Source organism: Aquarana catesbeiana, linkage group LG09 (assembly GCF_042186555.1).
Source record: "Aquarana catesbeiana isolate 2022-GZ linkage group LG09, ASM4218655v1, whole genome shotgun sequence".
In the NCBI taxonomy this organism is placed as follows: domain Eukaryota; kingdom Metazoa; phylum Chordata; class Amphibia; order Anura; family Ranidae; genus Aquarana; species Aquarana catesbeiana.
In genome coordinates, this window is record NC_133332.1 from 54,995,266 (window position 1) to 55,022,202 (window position 26,937).

Sequence of the window (26,937 nt, forward strand, 5' to 3'; positions counted from 1 at the left end):
ATTTTGTTTTAATTTTTTAAGGTGATCCTGCCTTCCCTGGAGCTTTTTGTTCTCTCCCCCAAGGACACGTAATCTTGCTGTACTGTACAAGTAGCTTTTTCCGATCAGTAAGAACTACAGCTTCAAGACCGCTCATTCTGCAGCAGTCACATCACTGCTTACAGAAGTGCACCCTTGGTTATAAAGCAGCCCAGCCAGGGGTGTACAATATGGAAACTGGTACAGAGTAGGAGAGTAGTGCATAGCAAAGAGATCTAAAAATCAGGTTTGAAAAAACATTTTTCATGAAAGATTCTTTATAATTGTATATGTTATGTTGACCCTCTGACTTCAATACTGTGAATCACTAGCCCAAAACACATAATGAGATCAGATAAAACCATTAAGGGTGGGGACCAGTTCTCTCTTCTAAGCAAAGGAGAGGTCTTTTGGAAAGTCACAAGGGACACCAAGATTCTAAAGTGATTTAATTACGATTGGGATGTTTTCCCGTTTCCCAGAAATGGAAGGCTTCTCGAAGAACATCACAACTGAAATTCAAAACCAATGCCATCTGATCAATAAGAAAGGGATCAGCCATTGTTTGATTAAATAAAGTCACAGTCAGGATTGGGTGAAGACCCACCAGAGAACAGAGTTCTAGAAAGAGCTTCCAAAAGCTTATCAGTTGGGTCCTTAAAGACAGGAATGTCTTCCACTGGAACAGTTATGCCCTGTACACACGATCGGACATTGATCGGACATTCCGACAACAAAATCCATTGGATTTTTCAGACGGATTTTGGGCCAAACTTGTCTTGCATACAAACGGCCGCACAAAGTTGTCGGAAAATCCGATTGTTCTGAACGCGGGGACGTAAAACACGTACATCGGGACTATAAACGGAGCAGTAGCCAATAACTTTCATCTCTTAATTTATTCCGAGCATGCGTGGCACTTTGTGCGTCAGATTTGTGTACACACGATCGGAATTTAAACGATCGGATTTTGTTGTCGGAAAATTTTATATCCAGCTCTCAAAGTTTGTGTGTCGGAAATTCTGACGGAAAAAGTCCGATGGAGCCCACACACAATCGGAATTTCCGACAACACAATCCGATCGCACTTTTTCCATCGGAAAATCCGACCGTGTGTACAGGGCATAAGTGTCGTGTTAAAGCGGGATACTGTTTGATCTGCAGCGTTAATACACACACCAATTTTGTGCAAAAACCTCACCAAATGAATGCAAAGCTAATAAGAGCTTGTGGGGGAAAACGGCTAATTAGAATGTTTCTGAAAAAGAAAAGTTGAAAAAGTGAGTGCAAAGGGAAAGTCTTCATGGCCTTAGGAGTTTTAGAGGACCCAAAACTGGAGGCTGCACTGGTAGCAACAACAGGCTGATCTTCTAGTTTTAGAGTGGTGTGCATTGCATCAATAAGTAAATTAACAAATAGCAAATAACTAGTTGATTTGGGCCATAAAGTCTTGCAGGGCAGTAGTAAAAATCTCAGCTAAAAGGGCAGAGGATGCAGCCATACCCGATGAAGCTAAAGAGGACTCTGGTGGTGAGATAAACTCTAGGAGTAGAGGGCAAAACAACTCTGGGCTGCAGACATCAACACCATCAGTAGGCGTGTTGCAAGCAGCCCCAGAGTTGCTATTAAAAATATATAAGCTGGAGGTACCCAATACAGTGCGACTGTCCCCTCCGTTTCTAGAATTAGACACGTTGTGACTGAGTAGAGCCAAGATAACATACTCAAAGTAAGAGGCGTAGCTTTAGATACTCCTGAAAACTGGGGTTGCACCGATACCGGGTTTTTAATCGGAGAGTACCGATACTGTTGGTGAACTACTCATCGATACCAAGTACCAGAGCCGCTGATAAGGCAGTACAGCCAGCCCTCCTGTACCGGGCCCCTTCAGTTCAAAAGGGGGGCCCGGAAGCTTGCCCAGTAGGGCCGACTGTACGATCAGACACCGATCCTCTTGATGCAGCTGCAGGCATTTGTTTTTCATGCTTCCCCCCCAAGGCTTCTTTTCTGGTGGGACTTGCCAGAACTCCATGACTCGAAACATGTTGTCGCCTTGTTGCCTTCCATGGTGTAGATCCAACTGGTATAGATTCTCCATGTCTTCTGTATTGCCGGCGCCCAATCCATCCTGTGTGGGTGTGTGGAGTTTCCCTTTTGCTAGTGGTTAGCCGATGGTCTTCTGTGTCCTATCACTGCTGTCTGTAGTCCTCTTCTGATGGTTTGTTCAGTTCATACCTTAGTGGAGCCCTCCGTGGATGAGCAGGACCTAGCGGCTTATCATGTTGACCCGACGGCTGCTGACAGGTACTCTACACATTTGGATTCCACTATTGTGTGCAGCGGCTTTCTGCCTCCCTGTCCTGGAGACCCATTGAGCCATTCCCCGTGGATTCTTCTACACACATAAGATCATTGATCATGGTTTTAACCAAGTGGCTTATTACAAAGTGATTTATACAAATACAAATTTGAACTTTGGTTGCCTGCATTAAACTTTGGTTACTTTGTTCCCTTTCTTGGGAGTCCTGTAAGATCTCAGCATATGCTGTGGCTGATTACATATGGACTTTTATTATTTTATTCATTTATTCTCAATTAATTAATTTTTGTTTGTTTTCTTTATTCATTTATTTGCTTTTTTAATTGCCAATTCAATCTTTCAATATTTTTCTTCTTCTTTTTGTGAGAGTTATTGTTACGTTTTCATTTATTTCCAGAACTCCGCTCCGGCACCTCCAATGATGGACACAGGCAGCGGGGGGGAACTATTTTTAAACTGGGATGTGAACTGGAGCAGCGCCTGCCGACGTTGCTTCTGTAGTTCCGGACAGTCAATGACAGTCCCAGGCAGAGTGATTCGCAGCTGCACTCCGCCTCTCCCTGTAGGTCTGCTTTTTGCGCTAGGAGCAGGCTGCGGGGAGAGGGAGAGCAGAGCTGCCTGTGCTTATTTCGCAGTGTTTAGCAAGTGATGAGATTCCCAGCATCACATTACACACTTCTGTCTTCTCCTGGCTGAATTTTTAATTTAGGACCCCTTTTTCACTTGTAGTGCTCTCTAAAGGGTGATCTGCGTTTGGATTGCTCTTCAGGGCCTGTTCACACTAGAGCAGTGACTGATGTTTTGCACTTGACGAACGTCAGTCAGTGCTAGGGCACACAGAAAACAATTGTTTTCTATGTGCCTCGTTTTCACTGCAATACAGCCTGAAGGTACAGTGCAGTGAACTGCAATAAAATGCATAAATGCTTTAATTTTATTGCAGCTCACAGGAAGGCATCACATGTCAACGCAGAGTAGTACAATGCATCGTGCTCCGGTTCAGTGACACTTTGTGCACTTTAAATAAAGTTAACAAAAAAAATAAAAAACTGTGTGATGCAAAAAAAACTATGCATTACACCACCCCTACTGCTAGCTCACTGCAGCTGAAACTGCTTCCTGCACACTAAACAGCTCCAGTTTACTGTGCAGGCAAGTGTGAATGGGCACTTAGAGAGCATTGTATTGCTTTCTTACCGCCTTTTTTAACCATCTAAATGCCAGACTGCCATGCCACAGAATGTGCATTGTGTGTGGTTGTAGTGTGGCACGACTTGGGGCGGGGTCAGGGGGGGGGGGGCCGTCAGGTAGACTGTATAGGGCCCAATGATGTCTAATACTGGCCCTGCCAAGTACCGATACTTTGCGGTGCAATTCATGTCAATGCAAAATAAATGGGCTCAAATCGCACTGCAAAGAATTGCATGCGATTTGGACAGGAATGTGGTGTGGGGTGTGGTGTGTGTGTGTGTAGAAAGGGAAGCGCCATCTAGTGGGCAGTTTATTAAAAAGGTTTTAACTCACATTAAGTAAGTTCACTATTACAGAAATTCCATAAGGTGAAATTACACTGGAGCCCCTTCCCATCGCACCCAATCGCACTAAGCTGGAGTCCGGCGATCCCCCGCTCTGACAGATCGTGTCGCTGCTTTACCAGTCCAGGCATTTGAAATCCCTGTGGCTTGCTCTCTTTTTATCTCTTCAATTAGAATGCTCCTATACGTTCCTCCTGACGAGGTACATTTAGGAGATTGAGATGCAGGGGATTTCTAAGCTCCGGACCGGTAAATCGGCAACCCAACAGACTCCAGGTCAGTGGGACTGGGGGGTGGGGGTGGATGGGGAGGGGGTCCAGTGTAAGTTCACCTTACAGATTTATCTGCATAGTGGCCCTGTCCCACTAATGATAACACATCACGGCTGCTGGGGGTGCTCACAGAGCTGGAGGAGACGTTCTGGGACCCCTGTGGGTATAGGGTGGAAGTGATGTCAGCTTGGAGGTGGACAGCCTATACATCTCCTCCAGCCCTGTGAGCCCCTCCAGCAGCCGGAAGTACGAGTACTCATGAAAATACTCGGTATCGGTAAAGGCGCATACCTACTGAAAACTGGCCGACTGGGAAACAGGTGAGGGGCAGATGGCAAAGGTAAACAAAATATCTGTAGGCGGGCAGCAAGAATGAATCCAAGATCCACAAGGTCCTTGGAGGAGCAGCAGCAGGGAGATGCTTCCTTAATGCTGTATGGCAGGAAAGAGTGCGGAGTGCGCAAGACATTATACAATGGATGTTGTCAGTGCTCAGTCCTACAGTCTACCACCCTTTCTGTGGTAGAAACCAGTGGGAACAGGAAGCATAGACCCCCAGCAACCTATAAAAACGTGGTAGATACTGATGCTCAGCCTGCCTGGTCTACTTAGAGGCAGGGCAAGCGCTGAGGCAATGCCAGCAGCTCCGGACCTGGAAAGTTCTCTGCAGCTAACTTTTACTAAAACAGAGTCCCATACTGAATGCAGTGCTTGTAGATCACTTCCAGGCTATTTCTCCAACATCCAGTCCAGAGGGATCCAAATGCAGTACTCTGAAGGCGAGACGGAGGATGACCGTGCCAGATAGCTGCAGATGAAAAGACGAGCTCTAACACTGATGCAAGAAGAGTCTTGGATTAGGAAAAAAAAAAAAAAAAAAAAAAAAAAAAAAAAGGTTTGTCTTTTAACACATCATAGCTGAAGACGTCCATCCTCTTAGGTCACATCATAGCTGAAGACGTCCATCCTCTTAGGTCACATCATAGCTGAAGACGTCCATCCTCTTAGGTCACATCATAGCTGAAGTTATCCTCTTAGGTCACATCATAGCTGAAGACGTCCATCCTCTTAGGTCACATCATAGCTGAAGACGTCCATCTTCTTAGGTCACATCATAGCTGAAGACGTCCATCCTCTTAGGTCACATCATAGCTGAAGACGTCCATCCTCTTAGGTCACATCATAGCTGAAGACGTCCATCCTCTTAGGTCACATCATAGCTGAAGACGTCCATCCTCTTAGGTCACATCATAGCTGAAGACGTCCATCCTCTTAGGTCACATCATAGCTGAAGTTATCCTCTTAGGTCACATCATAGCTGAAGACGTCCATCTTCTTAGGTCACATCATAGCTGAAGTTATCCTCTTAGGTCACATCATAGCTGAAGACGTTTATCTTAGGTCACTGGATGCTCTTAGTAGGAGGGGTGATCATGGACTGTCCCCCCCAGAGGTTTGTTTGCCAGTGTCCAATCCTCCTGTAGGCAGACGTATAACCCGACTGGGAAATACTTCCTGTGTCCCTCAAAGGATGAGAAAGAAAAGGAGCATTCATCTGAAGTGTGGCTGTCCTCTGTTTGCTTTTCAGTTTACACAGCTTACTATGAATGAGTCAAGATTGCAGGGAAAGCGCAGTCACATAATTTTCAGATTGATCACACACAATATCATATTTTAGCTATACTTCATCTTGGCATTTGCACTAAAGAACTGGCTCATTTTATTACCATCACAACAAACTGCAAACACAAAAGTTCTTTATTACAGATAACTAACTGCCTGCGGCTAATTCGCTGACTGTGCAACATTTGCTGTTTGTACTTAGTACAATTAATCCAGGAGGAGCTCTGTAGTCAGCTGCAGCTGGGAAAGGTAGTTGCTGTAGTATAATCTGCAATATAACAGATCATCACTCTAAAAAGGATGTCCTGAGCTTTTCCGTACATCAAATCACCGATTACAATGGCTCGGGAGAAACGAGCTGCCTTACGTGTTCATGGCTGGGGAACATTTAACAATGGAAATGGAACACAGCAATGTCCTGACCAGCCTGCTGTGCAGACACCGTGTTCCTCAGCATGGACAGTGACAGCTATGAGAGCTTTACATCTGGAACAGTAAGCAGAGAATCAGCTGAACACCACAATCTCTATTCCAGATCCCGAACGTTCATTGCATATTTGGCCAAATTCTGACTACACATCTGACCTCCATATGCTACCGATGGCCAGCTTAAGCCTTAAAACACACAAGCATTGTTCAATCCCTGGATGTAAATGCTAGTTTAAACAGCACCAGCAAGTATTTGATAAGTATCAAATAGCTTACTAAAAGTGAACTGTTTCCTTACCATGAAGGGCACTTAAAGTTGTGTTCCACACCCCAGACATTCTCAACGCTTTCACAAACTTTTCCATATTCTTGGCGGACCTCTTCCTTAAAATATCTAGGGGTGCATATCACTCCCACATACGACACTCTATACAAGGCCAACTTTCCCCAAATATTCGCATCTATTAGAACCTCCTTAAATAAATGGAGATCCCTGAAATTGTCCCTTTTTGGTAGACTTGCAACCTTGAAGATGACGATACTACCTAGACTTCTATATTTGTTCGAGACGCTCCCTATCCCCATCCCGAGTTCACACCTAAAAAAACTTCAGGGTGACCTAATAAACTTCTTTTGGAATTATAAAAGACATCGTCTTGCTAGATCAGTTCTATACGCCCCACGTACCCAAGGAGGACTGGCGTTCCCCAATATAGCTAAGTACTATCTAGCAGCCCAACTAAGACCTATAGCCTCCTGGTGTACCCTACACGCTTACAATAGGTGGACACAGATAGAAAAGTTATGGCTAGCCCCTATACACCCAAATTCCATGCTTTGGAGCTCTGATATACCTCCAAACAGCGTACAATTGCTAGGACCAATGGCTCTTCTACGTACACTATGGCGACGGGCCAAACTGAAATATCCACTCACCACAATGACGTCCCCAGTCACCTCATTTCTATTCACACCCAATATCCCTGACAGCTTAACCTCACAGATGTCCCACTTCTGGATGGACAAGGCTATATTTCGGTATGGACAACTAATTGACCCTAAAACTAGAATGCTACGATCCTTCCAAGAACTACAAAAAATTTTTGATCTTCCCAAACAGGCTTTTTTCAGTTACCTACAAATACGCCATTATGCACAGTCGCTGAGGTCGAATTTAAGATTCTCTCCCCTGACAGACTTCGAAAAACTATGTTTAGAGGGCTCGTCCCCTAAAGGCATGATTTCACGTTCCTACCAAATACTGGTCACTGATTTCTCACCAGATGGGCCACGACACCCATATATGGCTAAGTGGGAGCAGGCTTTGGGCTCAGATCTATCCCTTAAGACCTGGCAATTTATATGGAACCAGGCTACTAAAAGCTCCATATGTACGCTTTATAAAGAAAATCAATACAAAATACTATTCCATTGGTATCAGACCCCTGACCTGCTCCACTCTATATATCCCACAGCCGACTCTCGCTGTTGGAGATGCTATAAGGATAGGGGAACACTATTTCATGTCTATTGGACCTGCCCTCTAATCAGCCCTTACTGGAGTATGGTACAATCCCTACTCCAGTCTATCTTTGATACTGGAGTGCTTCTAGATCCGAAGATCTTTCTCTTAGGCCTTCCGCCTACCACCTTCTCAAAAACCTCCAAAAAACTTTTAGCGCATGTGCTTACTGCAGCACGCTGCCTGGTGGCTCTAAAATGGAAAAAAAGAGAGACTCCTTCACTGACTGAGCTGCACTCCAGGATTAGAGATGTTAAAAGAATGGAATATCTTACGGCCTCATTAAATGATACTCTTGAGAAACATAACCGTATTTGGGAACCCTGGGTTCTGTTTGAGACCCCTGTGACTTAATGATATAGGTCATTCATGTACCTATAACCCGTCCCCCACAGACGTGTCCCGGGTTTGGTGATGGGTGGCGACCTTCCCCCCCCCCCCCTCTTCTCTCCCCCCTCTACCTACTCTCTTTTTTCTCTCTTTTTTACTGTTTTAAATTTTTTTTTTTTTTTTCTTTCCTTTTTGTGAAACTATATACATATGTAAAGGGTACTAATGGATACAAAGTATGAAACGTTTAACTGTCTAGTTAATCTACTCCGTTTCATTACTAACTGTTTATATTACCAGGCTTAACCGTCCAATGTTTGGATGACTATGTGCCAAATTGAAATGTGACACTATGACTTCTTTTTAATCCTGTACCCAATACTATAGTGCTGTAATTGTTAATTTTTCTTCTGTTGAAAAATAATAAAAATTGTCAATTATAAAAAAAAAAAAAAAAGTTGTGTTCCACCCTAAAAAAAAAGTCATGATTGTGCCTAAAAAAAAATTAAAAAAAACATTTGGATATATTTTTTTTTTTTTTACTTACCTCTAAATGCCTGTTGCTAGGGGGTCCCTCGTAGTCTGCCTCTTCCTTTGCCTGGGCTGGTGACATCACTTCCCCCTCGGCACAGGAAGGGCTCAGCTCTGCTCCCTCCCTCCTGTCAATCATCTGGGACCCATTACAGGTCCCAGGTGACTGAGCGGCCAATCACGGCGCGCGGCGCCGCTCGCGCATGCGCAGTGGGTGCCAGGCTGTGAAGCCACAGCCCGGCGCCCACAGTTGCAATACCGGCACCACTGAACGGAGGGGGGAGACGAGCGGGGCTTCGATCCCCCGCATCGCTGGACCCTGGGACAGGTAAGTGTCCAATTAAAAGTCAGCAGCTGCAGTATTTGTAGCTGCTGACTTTTAATTTTTTTTTTTTTTTTTGACTGGCCCTCCTCTTTAAAGAAAAAATTCATTTTTTTTTGTTACATTAGTTCAAGTAGGACCAATGTACACTCACTGGCCACTTTATTAGGTACACCTTGCTAGTACCAGATTGGATGCCCCCTTTTTGCCTTCGGAACTGTCTTCATTCTTCATGGACATAGATTCAACAAGGTGTTGGAAACGTTCCTCAGAGATTTTGGTCCATATTGACACGATAGCATCACGCAGCAGATTTGTCGGCTGCACATCCATGATGATGATGAATCTCCCGTTCCACCACATCCCAAAGGTGCTCCTATTGGATCTGGTGACTGTGGAGGCCATTGGAGTACAGTGACTTCATTGTCATGTTCAAAAAACCAGTGGTGTGATGATTTGAGTTTTGTGACATGGTGCATTATCCTGCTGGAAGGAGCCATCAGAAGATGGGGACACTGCAGTCATAAAGGGATGGACATGGTCAGCAACAATACTCAGGTAGGCCGTGGTGTTTAAATGATTCTCAATTGATACTAAGGGACCCAAAGTGTGCCAAGAAAATACCCCCCACACCATTACACCACCAGTCTGAACCATTGATACAAGGCAGGATGGATCCATACTTTCATGTTGTTTACATCAAATTCTGACCCGACCATCTGAATGGCACAGCTGAAATCGAGACTCATCAGACCAGGCAACGTTTTTCCAATCTTTTATTGTCCAATTTTGGTGAGTTTGTGTGAACTGTAGCCTCAGTTTCTGTTCTTAGATGACAGGAGTGGCACCCGGTGTGGTCTTCAGCTGCTGTAGCCCATCTGCTTCAAGGTTTGTTGTGTTGTGTGTTCAGGAATTGGTATTCTGCATACCTTGGTTGTAACAAGTGCTTATTCAAGTTACTGTTGCCTTTCTATCATCATGAACCAGTCTGTCGATTCTCCTCTGACCTCAACAAGGCATTTTTCTTCACACAACTGCCGCTCACTGGATATTTTCTCTTTCTTGGACCATTCTCTGTAAATCCTAGAGATAATTGTGCGTGAAAAATCCCAGTAGATCAGCAATTTTTGAAATACTCAGACCAGCCCATCTGGCACCAACAACAATGCCACTTTCAAAGTCACTTAAATCCCCTTTCTTCCCCGTTCTGATGCTCAGTTTGAACTTCAGCAAGTTGTCTTCACCACGTCTAGATACCTGAATGCATTGAGTCGCTGCCATGTGATTGGCTGATTAGCAATTTGTGTTACCAAGCAATTGAACAGGTATACCTAATAAAGTGGTCGGTGAGTGTATGTGACCTGAGCCTTAGCGAGCATCGGTTGCAGAGGAGAGACGGGAGCGCCAACAACAGCTGGGACATGGTAACCTATGAGTGAGGTTACGACTTCCGCAATTCCCAGCTGTTGTCAAGCGCTCCCTCTGCTCCCCTGCAGTCGCTGCTCACCAACAAGGGATCAAGTGAGCGGATTAAAAATAGGTAAGCATGCACATCTTTTTTAGACAGGTTAGGCAGTATAGGTAGCATTCAAACTACTAACACAAATTCCCAGCTCACTTACCAGCCAGCCAAACTGCAACAAACCTGTGTAACAGTTCCCGTTAAAACCAAGGGGTTTAGTTTGCACGCATTTGCAAATACAGGCGTAAGCTGCAGAGGCCACGTCACAGCACCCCAATGTACTGCAGTCCTAACTTTATACATTTTGAGAGTCTCCAGATCTGGAGAACATATATAATAATGGACAGATTAAAGAGGTTGTAAACCCAAAGTAAATAAAAAAAAAAAAAAAAAACCTGTAAGACAAAGGCATAATGGGCTAGTGTGCATCGCATACTAGCTCATTATGAAATACTTACCTTAGAACGAAGCCCTGCAGAGGCGCCCGCACACCACTGACATCTTTCCCGGTGTTTCTTCCAGGTTCACAGGCTTCCTGCGCTGTGATTGACCAAAGCTGCGATGACGTCACTCCTGCACATGCGCGCGGGAGTCGCCGGTCACGGCACAGACCCTGAATAAACGGCACGGGCAGTCGTTTCTTCAGAGCGCATGCGCCGATGACGTAATAGCTGGGGTATACAGTAAATATCTCCTAAATGGTGCACGTTTAGGAGATATTTACAGTACCTATAGGTAAGCTTTATTATAGGCTTACCTGTAGGTGAAAACAAAATAGGGGAGTTTACTTCCTCTTTAAGGGCAGGTATGCCTGGAGGGAGCCCACCCCTCCTTAAAGGTACAGGGACGCACTGGACAATCAGCAATAGCACAATGGCAGCGAAGGTATCCAGTGCGTCCCCTCACACTCAGTATAAGTAGCAGGAGGGGGGAGGAAACGTTTTTAGGACTAGTTGGTGTTAGGCTGGAAATTTTACTTCAAACCATACTCTAGAGCAGTGATGGTGAACCTCTCTGAGCCGGAGTCCCCAAATTGAAACACAAATCAACGTATTTATTTCAAAGCACCAACACTGCAATTACCATCTTTGGCAATGCTGTGTGTGTTTGACAGTGGAACGCATGCGTGTGGTGTCTGGGGCCTTTTTATATGATGTTTGGAGGATTGTCATAACCTTATGAAATAATCCTCTAAACACCATATAAAAAGGATAAACAACGTTGCCACCCTAAAAAACACAATCAAGGGCCCAGGCACCATACACATGCAATCCATTATCAAACACGCACAGCACACATACATAGCTGAAGTCGGATCACTGCTCCTCATCATGACACAGCCCAATGATTTCTGATGTGTTCCATGTTAACCCCCCCACATCACAGCACATGCTCATCAAGTTCTGTATATTTTCCTCTTACTGTTCCTGATGCAGACACCCCAGGAGGGATTGCAATCAGGTCAGTACACACCTGTCTCCAGGGTCCAATCAGGGCTGGTGCAAGGATTTTTGACACCCTAGGGCAGTGATGGCGAACCCTGGCACCCCAGATGTTTTGGAACTGCATCTCCCATGGTGCTCACGCACTCTGCAGTGTAGTTGATAATCATGGGAACTGTAGTTCCAAAACATCTGGGGTGCCAGGGTTCGCCATCACTGCCCTAGGATAAACCTAATTTTGCCGCCCCCGACAGGAGCCGGCGCTATACAGGAAGCATAGGCTCTGCTTCCTCTAGTGCCGGCTCCATTCTTCACACTGAGTATTCAGGGATGGCGAGTTGGGAACCTGCAATCTGGGCTTGCCAACCCACCATCCTAGAGCAGGAGGTGGTGAGCCACATCAGAGGGCCAGCAGTTGGGCACCCCTGCTGTAAGGAATGCATTGTGTGTAAGGCAGAGCTGGCTGTACTGGGATGATCACCAGAGAGTCTCAGAGAGACAGAGCGGTCGGTCACTGATGATCATAGAGGCACGCAGCGGCAGGGGATGTTTGCTTCCGTTCTGTTGGGAGACCCGGGACATATCCTCCAGGCTCCAGTGCTGTGCCTCTAACTACACTATCGGTCGGACGGAGCAGCTGCCTGAGACTGAGTTACATGCTGCAGCATGCAGACGCGGAGGGAAACCAGCGGCTGGGCACCCTAGGTGGCAGTGCGCCCTCGGCGGCTGCCTAGTTTGCCTAGTGGTAGCACCGGCCCTGGGTCCAATGTTGGTGTGCCGCCTGACAGCAGCTTCTCCTTTTGTTGGTGTCTGTGATCGCCCTCTTCCTACTGCTGCCCCTCCTCATCATCTATGGCCACCATCACAGCCTCCCATTGGCTCTATCCCCACCACGTGTTCCGCCTGCTAAACTTCATTCAACCCGGCAACAACGATTCGTTTCGTCACCCCTGGCCCCAGAGCCACGTGGGAGATGTAGTTCTATGGGGGCGGGTGTGTGCGGTGTGGACAAGATACACCTCGTATAGGATTCTGAGGGAGTATAGCTTGCATGCCCACAGAGAGGGCTCTGCATGCCAGCTGTGGCATGTGTGCCATGGGTTCGCCATCACTGCTCTAGAGTGAAGAATGTAGACTTGGTTTAAAATGCACATTATCCTGTGGCTTTTTTTTGTGCGCACAATGCAGAGATTTAATATTGTATCGTTAGCAGGCTTCTATTTTTAGGACAGGTCCCAGACTTCTTGATTATTTATTGCAATATTTCAAAACCAACCAAAGACCGACCTATGATCGGCTCTCATTTGTCAGATAAAGTTAACAGCTATTGGTACTCTTTTTCCCCACTATTACAACTCTTACCTTTGTTTCGTACCCAGTGAGAAATTTGAGATCTTTGGATTTCTGGAGAACTCTTGCTCGATCCCCTTCTGCTGCTGCTTTCACAACCTGTGTGATTTAGAGTGGTATTCAGTCATTGGATCTATTAGGTTAGAGCATCACATGTATAACTGTCAGGGACAACATGAACCATTCTTCCTTCAGAACCTGTCAATTCAGAAGTCTGAACATTAAGGGGTAACAACCAGTGTTTCACTAGAACTGGGCTTGATCCAAATTTGCCATCAGATCACTAATACTGCCCACTTTATGGTGCCATCTACAGGCGAAAAGGTCTGTAGAAGAGGCAGAGGTTTGGGAACTGGAGAGAGCACAGAAAATGCAACAAATTGCATGACAGCTTTTTTGATGTCCCAACAAGGGCCCTTACAACCCTAAGGCCCCTTTCACATGGATGGACCGATTGGGTCCGCCTATCAGTTTTTCAGGCAGAGCCCTTCAAACCATCCATAGCTCTCTATGTCAGACATGTGTCCATTGACACCCGCCAACATCCAATCCTATCCTGTGCGCTAAAAACAGATGGATGGGAACTCGTTCCCCATCTGTCCTGTGGATCGGATGACGCTCGGATGGAAACGAACAGGCGGTCCATTTCCATCCAACAGCTCATAGAGGAGCTCTGCATCAGTGGAGTGGACACGGACCTGTCATCCACCTGCTCAGCGGTGATCAGCAGAACGATCCCCTGCTGAGCAGACAGATCTGCTGGAGGACTGAGCCAGTGTGAAAGGGGCCCAACTCTCTTTCCCAATAGAAATGATAGCTGGGTTTTTCACAATATACACTAAAATGTTAAAAATTTACATTCTTAAATGGTAGCAGAAAGTAACTCTTAATATAACCCCTTCACGCTGACGTAATGCAAATATGAGGCCTTCAGCTTCAAGGGGCAGCAGGCATCACCCCGGTACCATTTTTTTTTTTTTTTTTAGAGCCGATGGTCGGCTTTCTTGGATAATCAGCCGCTTAGCTGCTATTACATGCAGCAGGAGGGGATTCCCCCCCACCCCCTGCCACCTTCCACGGCTCGCCCGGGCTCTCCCGTCCCACTTGGAGGCCTGAGCAACCAGCCGGCACGTCCGCCAGCTGGAGACACGGAATCGGCTTTGATGGGGTCTCGGATCTAGTAACCCGGAAGCGATGTCATGACATCACTTCCTGTTTACTGTAGCCTTAAAGGCGCCAGATTTATAAAAAAAAAAATACAGTATACAAAACAGCTGAACTTGGCGTTTTGAATGCTTTCAAGTGCAAGGGGTATTTGGGGTCCCCAGATCCCTCCATAGAGAGGACCTGTAAATGCAAAAACGTCACTTCCAGTCTCTGTAAGATGAAGTCGTGATGACAAAACGTGCAAGACGTGATCTTAGGGCGACCGGAAGTGAAATTTTTGCGTTCCACAGCTTGAGAGAGACAACCGGAAGGAAGGTTTGTAGGCTGATCAGCGTGCTGAGACGACCTCCATCTCCTCAGTTAGACTTGGGACATTGCTGACACTAAAACTTTTGACCAGTTTTTTTATACAGATCGAGTTACAGTGTCAATTTTTAATAATTGGAGGATTGCAATAAAAGGTAAAACAGATCTATGCTACTATGTGGAGTTTTTTTTCTCTTACATCCAAAAACCTGTGGAGATTTTATGCAGCTCTGATCTTGTTCATATTGCGGATTGCAGTGGCCAAGAGTTTTGAGGCTTGAAAACTACTACTATCTGGTGAGTTTAAACCCCAGAGGGGAGTGTGACACACAGTTTGGAGGATTCTGGTGAAATGTGCACTTATCAATCAATACTAGGAACACCACCTGTGTCTTTTGTGGACTCTCTCTCATCACCACCTGTCATTCCAATGTGCTTGTTTTCTGTTCGCATATGTTGTTTTACATACGCAAGCCAGTCATATTAACCACTGACATAAGCACTGCTTTGATAAATACCTGGCACAGGTCAAGTGCTTTGGACTTGTTTATCTTGAGACTATTAAAAAAAAATATATATATATGTTTGGGGGTTCTAAGTAATTTTTTAGCAAAACATACTGATTTTAACTTGTAAGCAACATGTGTCAGAAAAAGGCTTATGCCCCAAGGGGTTAAGGACATGGCCAGTCCAACCTATAAATCATGAAAAAATACAATGACACCTGTGCATCAATCTAAATATAAGCTCTGTGCCAAAATTACCATGGGAAAAAGTAATCTGATAACTGATGGTATAAAACGGTGCGGCGCTTGAAATTACTCCCAATTCATAAAAAGTGCTCTGAGTGCAATAAATAGATCCACCCAACCCTAATTGCATAATATACAATCAATCCTAGTGTTAAAAACTAACAAAAGCCAACTATAAATATATATACATTCATGTTCATAATAAAGTGACTAGTGTATACATCTGGTAAAGTCGCAATTCATATATCCTTGTGTGAAAAAAATATTATGACAAGTCTACTTGTGCCCAGATAAAGTGCTCAGGGCTTGAAGACTATCTTTTTCTTTAAACATCCAGTATGTGCTCCACACCGTGCTCCCCCTCTTATCACCTCACTCACCAGAGCAATATGACTGCTTATTTATTATAGGTAGGTCTATAGCTCTTTAAATGGAATGCAGTATTCCTCTTTCACAATTACGCCTTGCTTGGCGTTCCTCCATGTGCATGCATTTTTTTCACACAAGGATATATAAATTGGAACTTTACTAGTCACTTTGAGAACAAACTAATTTATAGAATAAATGATTATTTTAGAGTGATCACCAGAACAAAAGGTGAGTGTAAATCTTCCAATGGGGACACCGGTTCCAGAGATAGCGAAAAAAGGGAATTCCCCTCGATGTGGAAATATTTCCTCCTGTTGAGTCTAAAAGGCAAAAGGCGACGAGAAATCTCCCCAACGGGTAAAAAAAGTGATTCCATCAAAAAGGCATCCAACTCTCTTAAGCTGGTCCTTTTTGCTGACGATCTTTTAAAAATCGACTGCTTTAGGAATCTCAGCAATTTTAAAATAAATGCTTCCAAATTTGACATTTTAAAGACAGCATAGTTCTACCTGAAATATTATCGATCTGCTTTAGCACTCCTTATGATGCACTTCTAAAATTATACAGTGAGGTATACTGTAGAAAATTTAACGGCACATAATACACACCTCAATATATTTATCTGTGAATTTCTCCTCAAATTCTCGACTGGCTCCAAAGTCCAACAGCATAACCTAGAACATGAAAGCCTGTTATTAAAGAGGAACTCTAGACTCATGTTTGTTTGGATATACATCAGCAAATGAGCTGCCAAGTGTAAGACAAATAGATGTTCTGTCATAGATGTTAATGCGGCACTTACAAGGAGGAACATGTGCATACATTCCATGCACTTTTCATTTGCTGACCATAAAAGACCACTGTAGCCAAGAACTGTGCCCTTCTCGAATACATTTTTTTACAAAGTATAGTTTTATTACATTTACTAAATGTACTACACTATGCCGAGTCCTATTGTTAGAGTAAATATCTTTGTGATGGACCCTTACCCTACAAACTAGCAGCAAGGCCGAAGGAGCATTTTTATTATTTGTGAATGGACACACAGAGCGCGGCTTGGGAGCCAGCCAGCATGAGTGCCCCCATAGCAAGCAGATTGTTATAGGGGAACTCAGCAGGGGGGAGGAGCCAGGATCGCCAGCAGGGTACCTGAGAAGAGGAGGATCAGGGCTGCTCTGCACAAAACCATTACACAATGAAGTATAGCATGTTTATTTAACCACTTCCCTACCAGGCCAATTCTGACATTTCTCTCCTACATGTAAAAATAATCATTTTTTTGCTAGAAAATTACATAGAACCCCCAAACATTATATATGTTTTTTTAGCAAAGACCCTAGAAAATACAATGGCGGTTGTTGCAACTTTTTATCTCAAACGGTATTTGCGCAGGAATTTTTCGAAACACGTTTTTTTTTGGGAAAAAAACAGTTTTGTGTTTTAAAAAAAAAAACAAAACAGTAAAGTTGGCCCAATGTTTTTGCATATTGTGAAAGTTATACCGAGTAAATAGATACCTAACATGTCACGCTTCAAAATTGCACACGCTCGTGGAATGGCGCCAATGTTCTGTACTTAAAAATCCCCATAGGCCACGCTTGAAATTTTTTTTACTGGTTACATGTTTTGAGTTACAGAGGAGGTCTAGTGACAAAATGATTGCTCTCGCTCCAACGTTCGCAGCGATACCTCACCTGTATGGTTTGAACACCGTTTTCATATGTGGGCGGGACTTACGTATGTGTTCGTTTCTGCGTGCGAGCTCACGGGGACAGCGGCGCTTTAAAAAAATTTTTTTTTATTGTTAATTATATTTTCTTTTTTTTATTTTGACACTTTTTTGAAAAAAAAACATTTTTGATCACTTTTATTCCTATTACAAGGAATGTAAACATCCCTTGTAATAGGAATATGACATGACAGGTCCTCTTAATAGTGAGATATGGGGTCAATAAGACCCCATATCTCACCACTAGGCTGGGAAGCCTGAAATAAAAAATAAAACGATCACCGCTTCCCAGTCGAAGCGGCACCGTTTTTTTGAATGGAGAGGCCGGGTGTGACATCATAACATTGCGCCCGGCCTCCGATGATCATAGAGACTCCGGCGACCATCTGGTCCGCCGGAAATCTCTATGATCTACATCCGGCACATTCGCTCTCCGCCTCACCGATCGTAACGGTGAGTTGGAGCAAGCACCGGAGGGCGGCGGGAGGGGGGGGAACGTCCCCTCTCGCCTCCCATAGGAACGATCAAGCGGCACGGCCGCTATGATTGTTCCTGTGGTGTAGAGATTCGCCGGCTGAAACGGGCAATATCTGAATGATGTCTGTAACTACAGGCCTCATTCATATATACCCGCCCAAAGCCCAGGACGTCATATGACGGTGGGCGGGCGGGAAATGGTTAAAAAAAAATAAAATAAACGTCTCTTTACAATCACTTTAATGGGAATGAATAAATATATTTTCGCCACACATTTTATGGATTGAGATGAAGATAATGTGTATCTGATTAGTTCTCAGGAATAGCCTATTTTTGATGATCATAGTTTATAGCTATATAATCCTTTATTATTAAATAGGGAGTGTGAGAAAGATTAGTGCTGTAACTACATGATTTTTATTTTCATTTTTTTGCTGAACCTGGAGGCCAGAAGGTCTACATCTGCCATTTCCCACCTGTGACATAGGTCCAGAAACACCTCTAGGTGTAGAGACCACTCTCCCAGGTCCAGACATTGCTGACTAAGGCTGGCCATAGATTAATCCTTTTTTTTTTTGGGTTAAACGAAAAAATAACAAACAAAAAAGGATTCCCCCATCCACACAATTGAGGTGGATAGAGGAACCCTCCCCACTGAGGCACTGCATTCTTGAAAGTGGGGATTCTCCACTGTCAGAATTAGTGGCCAATGGCTGGTAGAAGGCGAGAGTCGGTGACCAGAGGGTCAGATGGCCAGGGTTAACCAAAATCACTGTGAGCAGCAGGTCAAAGTTCCACATGGCTTTTTGAAACAGAAGCACCAGAAGGAGATACTTCCTCATTGCTGCATGGCAGAAAGAAGATCACGCATGTGCAACACCCAGCGGACGACGTTAGAGCTCAGGTGCACAGCGTTGACCCCTTCCATGGCAAAGCTGGTGGAAAATAAGAAGTAATGGCGCCCAGTGACCAATGAATATAAGAGCTCCTGATGTCAGTGACTTTGGACCTGAAAGACACTCTGCAGCTAACCTAAAGTGGTTGTGAAAAAAAAAAAAAAAAAAAAAGGAGATATCCTATTACCTTATAGCAGATTAAACAGCACAGTACTTGTGCTGTCTGATCTGCCCCTTTCTAAGCTGTAAAAAACCTGGTTGACCCTGCCTCTTCCTGTGCCCCCCCCCCCCCCCTCTGGGTGCTGACCATGGTAATCATGGCTGCCGATCCCCGATTACCGATGTCAGGTTACGTCATCCTGCTGCTCTACTCTCTCCCCCTCCCTCCCTGCCTGTCAGCGCCTGTGTGTGTGTGTGTGTCTCTCCCCCTCATGCTGCTATTAGTAGCTGGCAGTAAAAGTAAAGAACAATTACAGCCAGTCCCTCTGTTCTATTGATCTCTCCTACACTGTGTAAATGTTTTTGTAAAATGAAGACTGCAAATACCTTTCTATCCCATCTTTGATCTCTTCTGGCTGGTCACATGACCTCCAGCCGCTTTCCTCTGCTATCTAAAGGCGTCCACGGCAGGGGCTGAGCGGCCAGCACAGCGGTCACGTGACCTCCCTGGCTAACCTCAGGAGGATCTCGGCCCCTCCATCTGCAGCCCGTAGATCGGAGGAATAGAGCGGCCAGAAGTCACATGACCAGCCAGAAAACATCAAAGATAGAGCTGCACGATTAATCGTTATCGTGATTTTTTTCCCCCTTGCGATCTTGACAAAGTATTTTTTCCGATTTCTTCTATGCAGAGAATTCTCTGCTCTGCTGAAGCGACAGATGTCAAAAGAAAAAAACAAACAAAAAAAAAAAAACAGGTCAGTCTGCCAAGTATCTCAACAAAACTCTTCAGCCTTAGAACCAAGTATAAACATTGAAACGATTTGTCCTTTAGATCAAAGAAATACACTTTGGTGTGTAAATGAATTTAACCACTTAAACACTAAACCTTTTTCTTACATTTGCTGGTTTCAAGTTAAAATCTTTTTTTTTTTGCTAGAAAATTACTTAGAACCCCCACACTAGCAGAGACCCTAGGGAATAAAATGGTGCTTGTTGCAATATTTTATGTCACATTGTATTTGCGCAGCAGGCTTTCAAATGCATTTTTTTTGGAAAAAAACACACTTTAATGAATTAAAAAAAACTAAACCGTAAAGTTAGCCCAATTTTTGTTGTATAATGTGAAAGATGATACGCCGTGAGAATCGTGAGCTTTATTCTAAGCAATAATATCGTGATTTTCATTTTGGCCAAAATCGTGCAGCTCTAATCAAAGATAAGATATTTACAGGCATTGTTTTAAAAAAAAAAAATGTACACGGTGTAGGAGAGAATAGTAGAACAGAGGAGCTGGCTGTAATTGTTCTTTACCTTTACAACCACTTTGAGCAAAACCTAAGTCTGGAAACCCAGTGCCCGACGGTTACTTCAAGGCTAGCCCCACAACATCAAGTCTAGCAGCATCTGGATGTAGTATGGTCCAAAAACCAGGTTAAGGACTAACCCCCTGGGGTTTTTAAACCATACCACAAAAGAAGAAAGATGATATTCTCCTAGGACACAATCATAAAACTGAGGCATGCTGGAGGTAGGAGAAGCTGGCCTACAGTTTGTTTGCCAGTGTCCGATCCTCCTGTAGGCAGCAGTATTACCCAACAATTTAGGACTTCCTGTGTCCCTCAACAGATGAGAAAGTAAGTAGCATTAATGATTGCTTTCTTTCACGCAGCACTTAACCTGGCCTCCCCTATATGGGGTGTCATACTCACCTTGTCGATATCGGCATCATATAAAAAGTTTGACCAATTTGGATCAGTCTGCATGAAGTGGAACTGAAATAATTCCTGCAGGCAAAGGCGTAGGATGTTGAATGAAATCTAAAAAAATAAATAAACAACAATAAGCAATGAATAGTTTCAACTTAAAAAATTGCCCATCACTAGTACAGAGAAATGCACATCAAAACCCATAAGAACCTTGTGACAAGAATAGAATAGGATGGCTCATTCCAAGATTTTTCTATGGGAAGACCGATGAGTTGCTTGCCTTACCTTATTACGAGTTTCCTGGTCCATTTCGGCACATTGGTCAAGTGGAACCCCAGACACCAGTTCAACAGTCAGCACCCTCTTAGTAGTAAGATCGTCTATCATCCGAGGAACTTTGAAGAAGGGGTCGTCACTGAGGAGCTCCCTGTACAGCAAAGATTAACATATTTAAACTGAATTCAAAAGATAGTCAACAGCTGAGAATCGTCCAGACCAGCAAATGAACCAAAAACAGAAATATGTCCCTTTGTGGGATCAGAACTGCTATTGGTATACAGTATTGGCATGCACAATAATTCTCATCATTGCAGGGATGATGGCTCTAATCAATATAAGACTTTAACCCCTTGCGGACCGGCCCATAGTAGCTTTACTGCTACAGGGCGGCCGCTCTGTGCAGAATCACGTTATATAAGTGATTCTGCACTTCTGGGTAAGGGTCGTGCACACGCGCCGCTTCTGCTGTGTACTCACAGCAGAAGCGGATCAGCGGGTGCAAGCCAATAGATGAATGCCAGTAGCTGCTGATTGGCAAGGAGACAGACAGGGTGGAGCTCTGCCTATGTAAACAAGGCAGAGCTCTGTCCTGTCAGCAGGGATGTGCTGGCTTTTGTTTCCCTAAATAAATGATCCAGCACATCCATAAGTGAAAGCAGCACACTGTACACACAAAACACAGGTTAGGCACACATTTAACCCTTTCATCTCCCTAGATGTTTAACCCCTTCCCAGCCAGTGTCATTATTACAGATCACTGTAGTGGTGTCACTGGTTCTCACAAAGTGTCAAAAGTGTCAGACTGTCCACCGCAATATTGTAGTCCCGCTATAAGTCGCTGATTGCCACCATTACTAGTATAAAAAATAAATAAAAAATTCTAGTATATATGCACATCATAGTTTGTAGTAGAGGTGCACCGAATGGAAATGGTGGTGCCGAAACAGAAACCGAAAGTTCAGGATTCATTTGGCCGAAACCGAAAAAATATTTTTTAAAATATATATATTTTTTATATATAAAATTGTATTATATTAAACTTTTTAATCAATATCATGAATTTAAATGAATATGAATTTATTGTTGGCACTTTTAGCGCAAGAAAAGCTCAAGAACGTATCAGTAATGCACCCGTGTTACCTTTTTAAAGTGTGTTTTTTTTTTAGTCACATGACCTATGAAAAACATACCATAAGCACAGTAAAATCACGGCAAAAGTGTGTGTTTTTGGCCCCATTATTGGCACCCTTTTCTATACCGGCAAAATGCCGTACATATACCGTATTTATCGGCGTATAACACGCACCCCAAGTTTAGGAGGGAAGTTTAAGGAAAAAAAACTTACATTTAAATGCCCATCAATGCAGCCTCATCAGTGCAGCCAACAAATCTGCAGCAACTGCGTGATGTTATCATGTCAATATGGACCAAAACCTCTGAGGAATGTTTCCAACACCTTATTGAATCTATGCCACGAAGATTGAAGGCCGTTCTAAAGGCAAAAGGGGGTCCAACCCAGTACTAGCAAGGTGTACCTAATAAAGTGGCCGGTAAGTGTATTTAAATGACTCCATACAACATTCAAATTTGGAGCTGATTACACAGATAGCTGTGAACCGGTCATTTATATTTGATGTTTTTGTAGTAGCTTACAGTTTGAAGGGTAAACATTTAGGCTCTGAAGCGGTCATCCTGAATAGTAATGAAGACTTTGGAGTGATCATCCTTATCCTGGCTTTACTACCTAGTGAGACACCAACCTAGGACAAGCAAGCAACTAGTGAAGTCTGAAACTCCCATCCTGCATTTGTTGGGCCATTCACATTTTTGATTGCCATTACGTATTTTTTGCAATATGTGATGGATGTTCCTGCTTAAAGTGGAGCTATGGGCAAAATTTTAAATGACATATGATGCAATCTGTCACTTGTGTTAGCAAAGTCAGTTTTTCTTTTATCTAAGTCCCTGTACCATAGTAAGAGACAAACAAAAAAATGTAATCATAGCTACACCCTCCTATCCTTTACAGTCAGGGAAGCTGCCAGCTTAGCCTTTGATCAGCAGTTCCAATGGTGCCTGTGGGCAGCTGAGAGTAATGTCAAAGTCTGGCTACCAGGAAAGACGTGGACCTACGAGGTGGAGACTTCTTGCCACCCAAACCTCTACAAAGCCTCGGGGCTACAGCACCCTAAACAGAACTCGTTAAGAATCTGCAAAACAAAAAGTTTGTTTTCTTAACATCAGCCATACAGTGCATCCTGAAAGTATTCACAGCACTTCACTTTTTCCACATTATATTATATTACAGCTTTATTGCAAAATGGATTTGATTCATAATTTTCCTCAAAATTCGACAAACAATACCCCATAATGACAACATGAATGAAGTTTGTTTGCAATCTTTGCAAATTTAATACAATTAAAAAACGAAAAAAATCCCATGTACATAAGTACAGCCTTTGCTCAATACTTTGGTGAAGCTCCTTTGGCACCAATTACAGTCTCAAGTCTTTCTGAGTATAATGCTACAAGCTTGGCACACCTATTTTTGGGCAGTTTCTCTCATTATTCTTTACAGAGCCTCTCAAGCTCCATCAGGTTGAATGGGGAGAGTCGGTGCACAGACATTTTCAGATCTCTTCAGAGATGTTCAATTGGGATTCAAGTCTGGGATCTGGCTGGGCCACTCAAGGACATTCACAGCGTTGTCCCATAGCCACTCCTTTGTGATCTTGGCTATGTGCTTAGGGTCGTTGTGCTGTTGGAAGATTAACCTGCGCCCCAGTCTGAGGTCCAGAGCGCTCTGGAGCAGGTTTTCATCAAGGATGTCTGTGTACATAGCTGCATTCGTCTTTCCCTCAATCCTGACTAGTCTCCCAGTTCCTGCCGTTGAAAAACATCCCCACAGCATGATGCTGCCACCACCATGCTTCACTGTAGGGATGGTATTGGCCAGGTGATGAGCGGTGCCTGGTTTTCTCCAGACATGACAATTGCCATTCAGGCCAAAGAGTTCAATCTTCGTTTCATCAGACCAGAGAATTTTGTTTCTCATGGTCCGAGAGTCCTTCAGGTGCCTTTTGGCAAACTCCAGGCGAATCGTCATGTGCTTTTTACTGGGGAGTGGCCAGACGTCTGGCCACTCTACCATACAGGCCTAATTGGTGGAGTGCTGCAGAGATGTTTGTTATTCTGGAAAGTTCTCCTCTCTTAACAGAGAAACACTGGAGCTCTGTCAGAGTGGCCATCGGGTTCTTAGTCATCTCCCTGACTAAGGACCTTCTCCCCCGATCACTCAGTTTGGTCAGGCGGGCTGCTCTAGGAAGATTCCTGGTGGTTCCAAACCTCCTCCATTTAGCCCAGGTTCACACTGGGCTGCGGGAGTGAAGTCGTGCGAGTTCAGCTGAACTTGCACGATTTCACTTCCGCTGGTCAAAACCGATTACAGAGATATCTGTGCAGGTTTCTGCACAGATGTCAATGTAAATCGCGGGCCGAAATCGCAAAAAGTAGTACAGAAATGACTTTTTGAAATCGATGCAGCGCCGGAGATGCGGCGTCGCACCGATTAGGACGGTGTCACTGCCGGTAATTGCCGCCGATTTGACATGTGAAATCCCACCAGTGTGAACCAGGGCTTACAGATGATGGAGGCCACTGTGCTCATTGGGTCCTTCAATGCTGCAGACATTTTCTGTACCTTTCCCCAGATCTGTGCTTCCATATCATACTGTTGCAGAGCTCTACAGATAATCCTTGGGACTTCATGGCTTGGTTTGTGCTCTGACATGCACAGATAACTGTGGGACCTTATATAGACAGGTGTGTGCCTTTCCAAATCACATCCAATCAACTGAATTTACCACATATGGACTTCTATCAAGTTGTAGAAACATCTCAAGGATGATCAGTGGAAACCGGATGTACCTGAGCTCAATTTTGAGTGTCATGGCAAAGGCTGTGAATACTTATGTACATGGGACTTTTTTTTTGTTTTTTTATTTTTAATAAACTGGCAAAGATTTCAAACAAACTTCTTTTTTTACGTTGTCATTATGGGGTATTGTTTGTAGAATTTTTAAAAGGAAAATAATGAATTGAATCCATTTTGGAATAATTCTGTAATATACCAAAATGTGGAAAAAGTGAAGCGCTGTAAATACTTTCCGGATGCACTGTATACCCTGAAGCCCTTCGCCAGGTGTCCGCAATCCTGCCTGCCAGTGCCTCACATTATAATATATTGTGTTATAAACACAAACACACAATAAATTATGTAACCGGCTAAGGAGGTGTCACTGTAATGCAGCTGACATGTTCAAAAAGGTATATATAGGAATATAGGGAAAAACACACATAAACACTTCCTGTGCTAGATGCGTGTATAAGCAGGGCGCAGAGCATTACCTGAGTGTATTAGTTGTTGATCAACTTAACTACTAAGATCCTATTTGCCATTCTAACACCCCTTGCATGAGTAGCAAATAAAGAATTAGACTTACCTGAATCTTTTGCCGCACTCAGCTTCCCGCAGGTAGTCACACTCCCAGGACAGCTCTTTCTGCAGGACCTGAACACTGTTCTCAGGAAACAAACCTGGGCATAGATCAGACAGATTGTACCTGATTGCTTATTATTATGTGACAAAGCAAACTATACCGGCTCTAAATGTCTGCAACTTATTTGGTTTTAAAGCCCAAACACTTTTTACCTTAATTTGCTTCCTTTTTTTTTATGAAACCCAAACTTCTCTTTTAATGCAGAGAATAGATTAAGGTAAAAAAACCTTCAGCCTTTACAACCACTTTAAAATGGTTTTCACCAGAGTTCCACTTTACCACTTACCTCTAGATCAGGGGTCTCCAAACTTTCTAAACAAAAAGGGCCAGTTTACTGTCCTTCAGACTTTAGGGGGGCTGGACTAGGACCAGTGGGTGTAGAAAATGTCTTGACCTCCAGTGGGCGTAAACAATGCCCCATCGTTGGGGTCAGTGAAAGGAATAGTGCCCCACTGTTGGGGGTCAGTGAAAGGAATAGTGCCCCACTGTTGGGGGTCAGTGAAAGGAATAGTTCCCCACTGTTGGGGGTCAGTGAAAGGAATAGTTCCCCATTGCTGGGGGTCAGTGAAAGGAATAGTTCCCCACTGTTGGGGGTCAGTGAAAGGAATAGTGGCCCATTGTTAGTATGAATGAAAGGAATCGTGCCCCATCCTTGATGTCAACGGGGCGAATTGTGCCCCATTGTTGGCATCAGTGAGAGGAATAGTGGCCCATTGTTGGTGTCCGTGGAAGGAATAGTTCCCCACTGTTGGTGTCAGTGGGAGGAATAGAGGCCCATTGTTCGTATGAATGAAAGGAATAGTGCCCCATCCTTGATGTCAGCGGGATGAATTGTGCCCCATTGTTGGTATCAGTGGGAGGAATTGTGCCCTTTTGATGGTGTTACTGGGAGGAATAATGCCCCATTGCTGTTGTCAGTGACAGAAAATATGCCCCATCGTTGGTGTCAGTGGAAGGAATAGTGCCCTATTGTTGGTGTCCGTGGAAGGAATAGTTCCCCTTTGTTGGTGTCAATGGGAGGAATAGTGGCCCATCGTTCGTATGAGTGGAAGGAATGTTACCCCATCCTTGATGTCAACGGGACGAATTATGCCCCATTGTTGGTGTCAGTGGGAGGAATAGTGCCCCATTGTTGGTGTCAGTGGGAGAAATAGTCCCCCACTGTTGGTGTCAGTGGGAGAAATAGTGGCCCATTGTTAGTATGAATGAAAGGAATAGTGCCCCATCCTTGAGGTCAACGGGATGAATTGTGCCCCATTATTGGTATCAGTGGGAGGAATTGTGCCCTTTTGATTGTGTTACTGGGAGGAATAATGCCCCATTGCTGGTGTCAGTGACAGGAATTATGCCCCATTGTTGGTGTCAGTTGATGGACTAGT

At 44.1% G+C, this 26,937-nt stretch overlaps 1 protein-coding gene across 4 annotated transcripts in view; it reads right to left on the reverse strand.

The window, feature by feature from the left end:
• Positions 1-26,937, reverse strand: part of COQ8B (coenzyme Q8B) — a 114,430-nt gene that overhangs the window by 15,686 nt on the left and 71,807 nt on the right. For all 4 annotated transcript variants that reach the window (XM_073598529.1, XM_073598528.1, XM_073598527.1 and 1 more), the window contains 5 exons: positions 25,502-25,595; positions 21,006-21,147; positions 20,724-20,831; positions 16,359-16,424; positions 13,169-13,255 (listed from right to left, as the gene is read on the reverse strand). In XM_073598529.1, the coding sequence (XP_073454630.1) occupies positions 13,169-13,255; positions 16,359-16,424; positions 20,724-20,831; positions 21,006-21,147; positions 25,502-25,595 (497 nt within the window). The remainder of the gene's footprint in view (positions 1-13,168; positions 13,256-16,358; positions 16,425-20,723; positions 20,832-21,005; positions 21,148-25,501; positions 25,596-26,937) is intronic.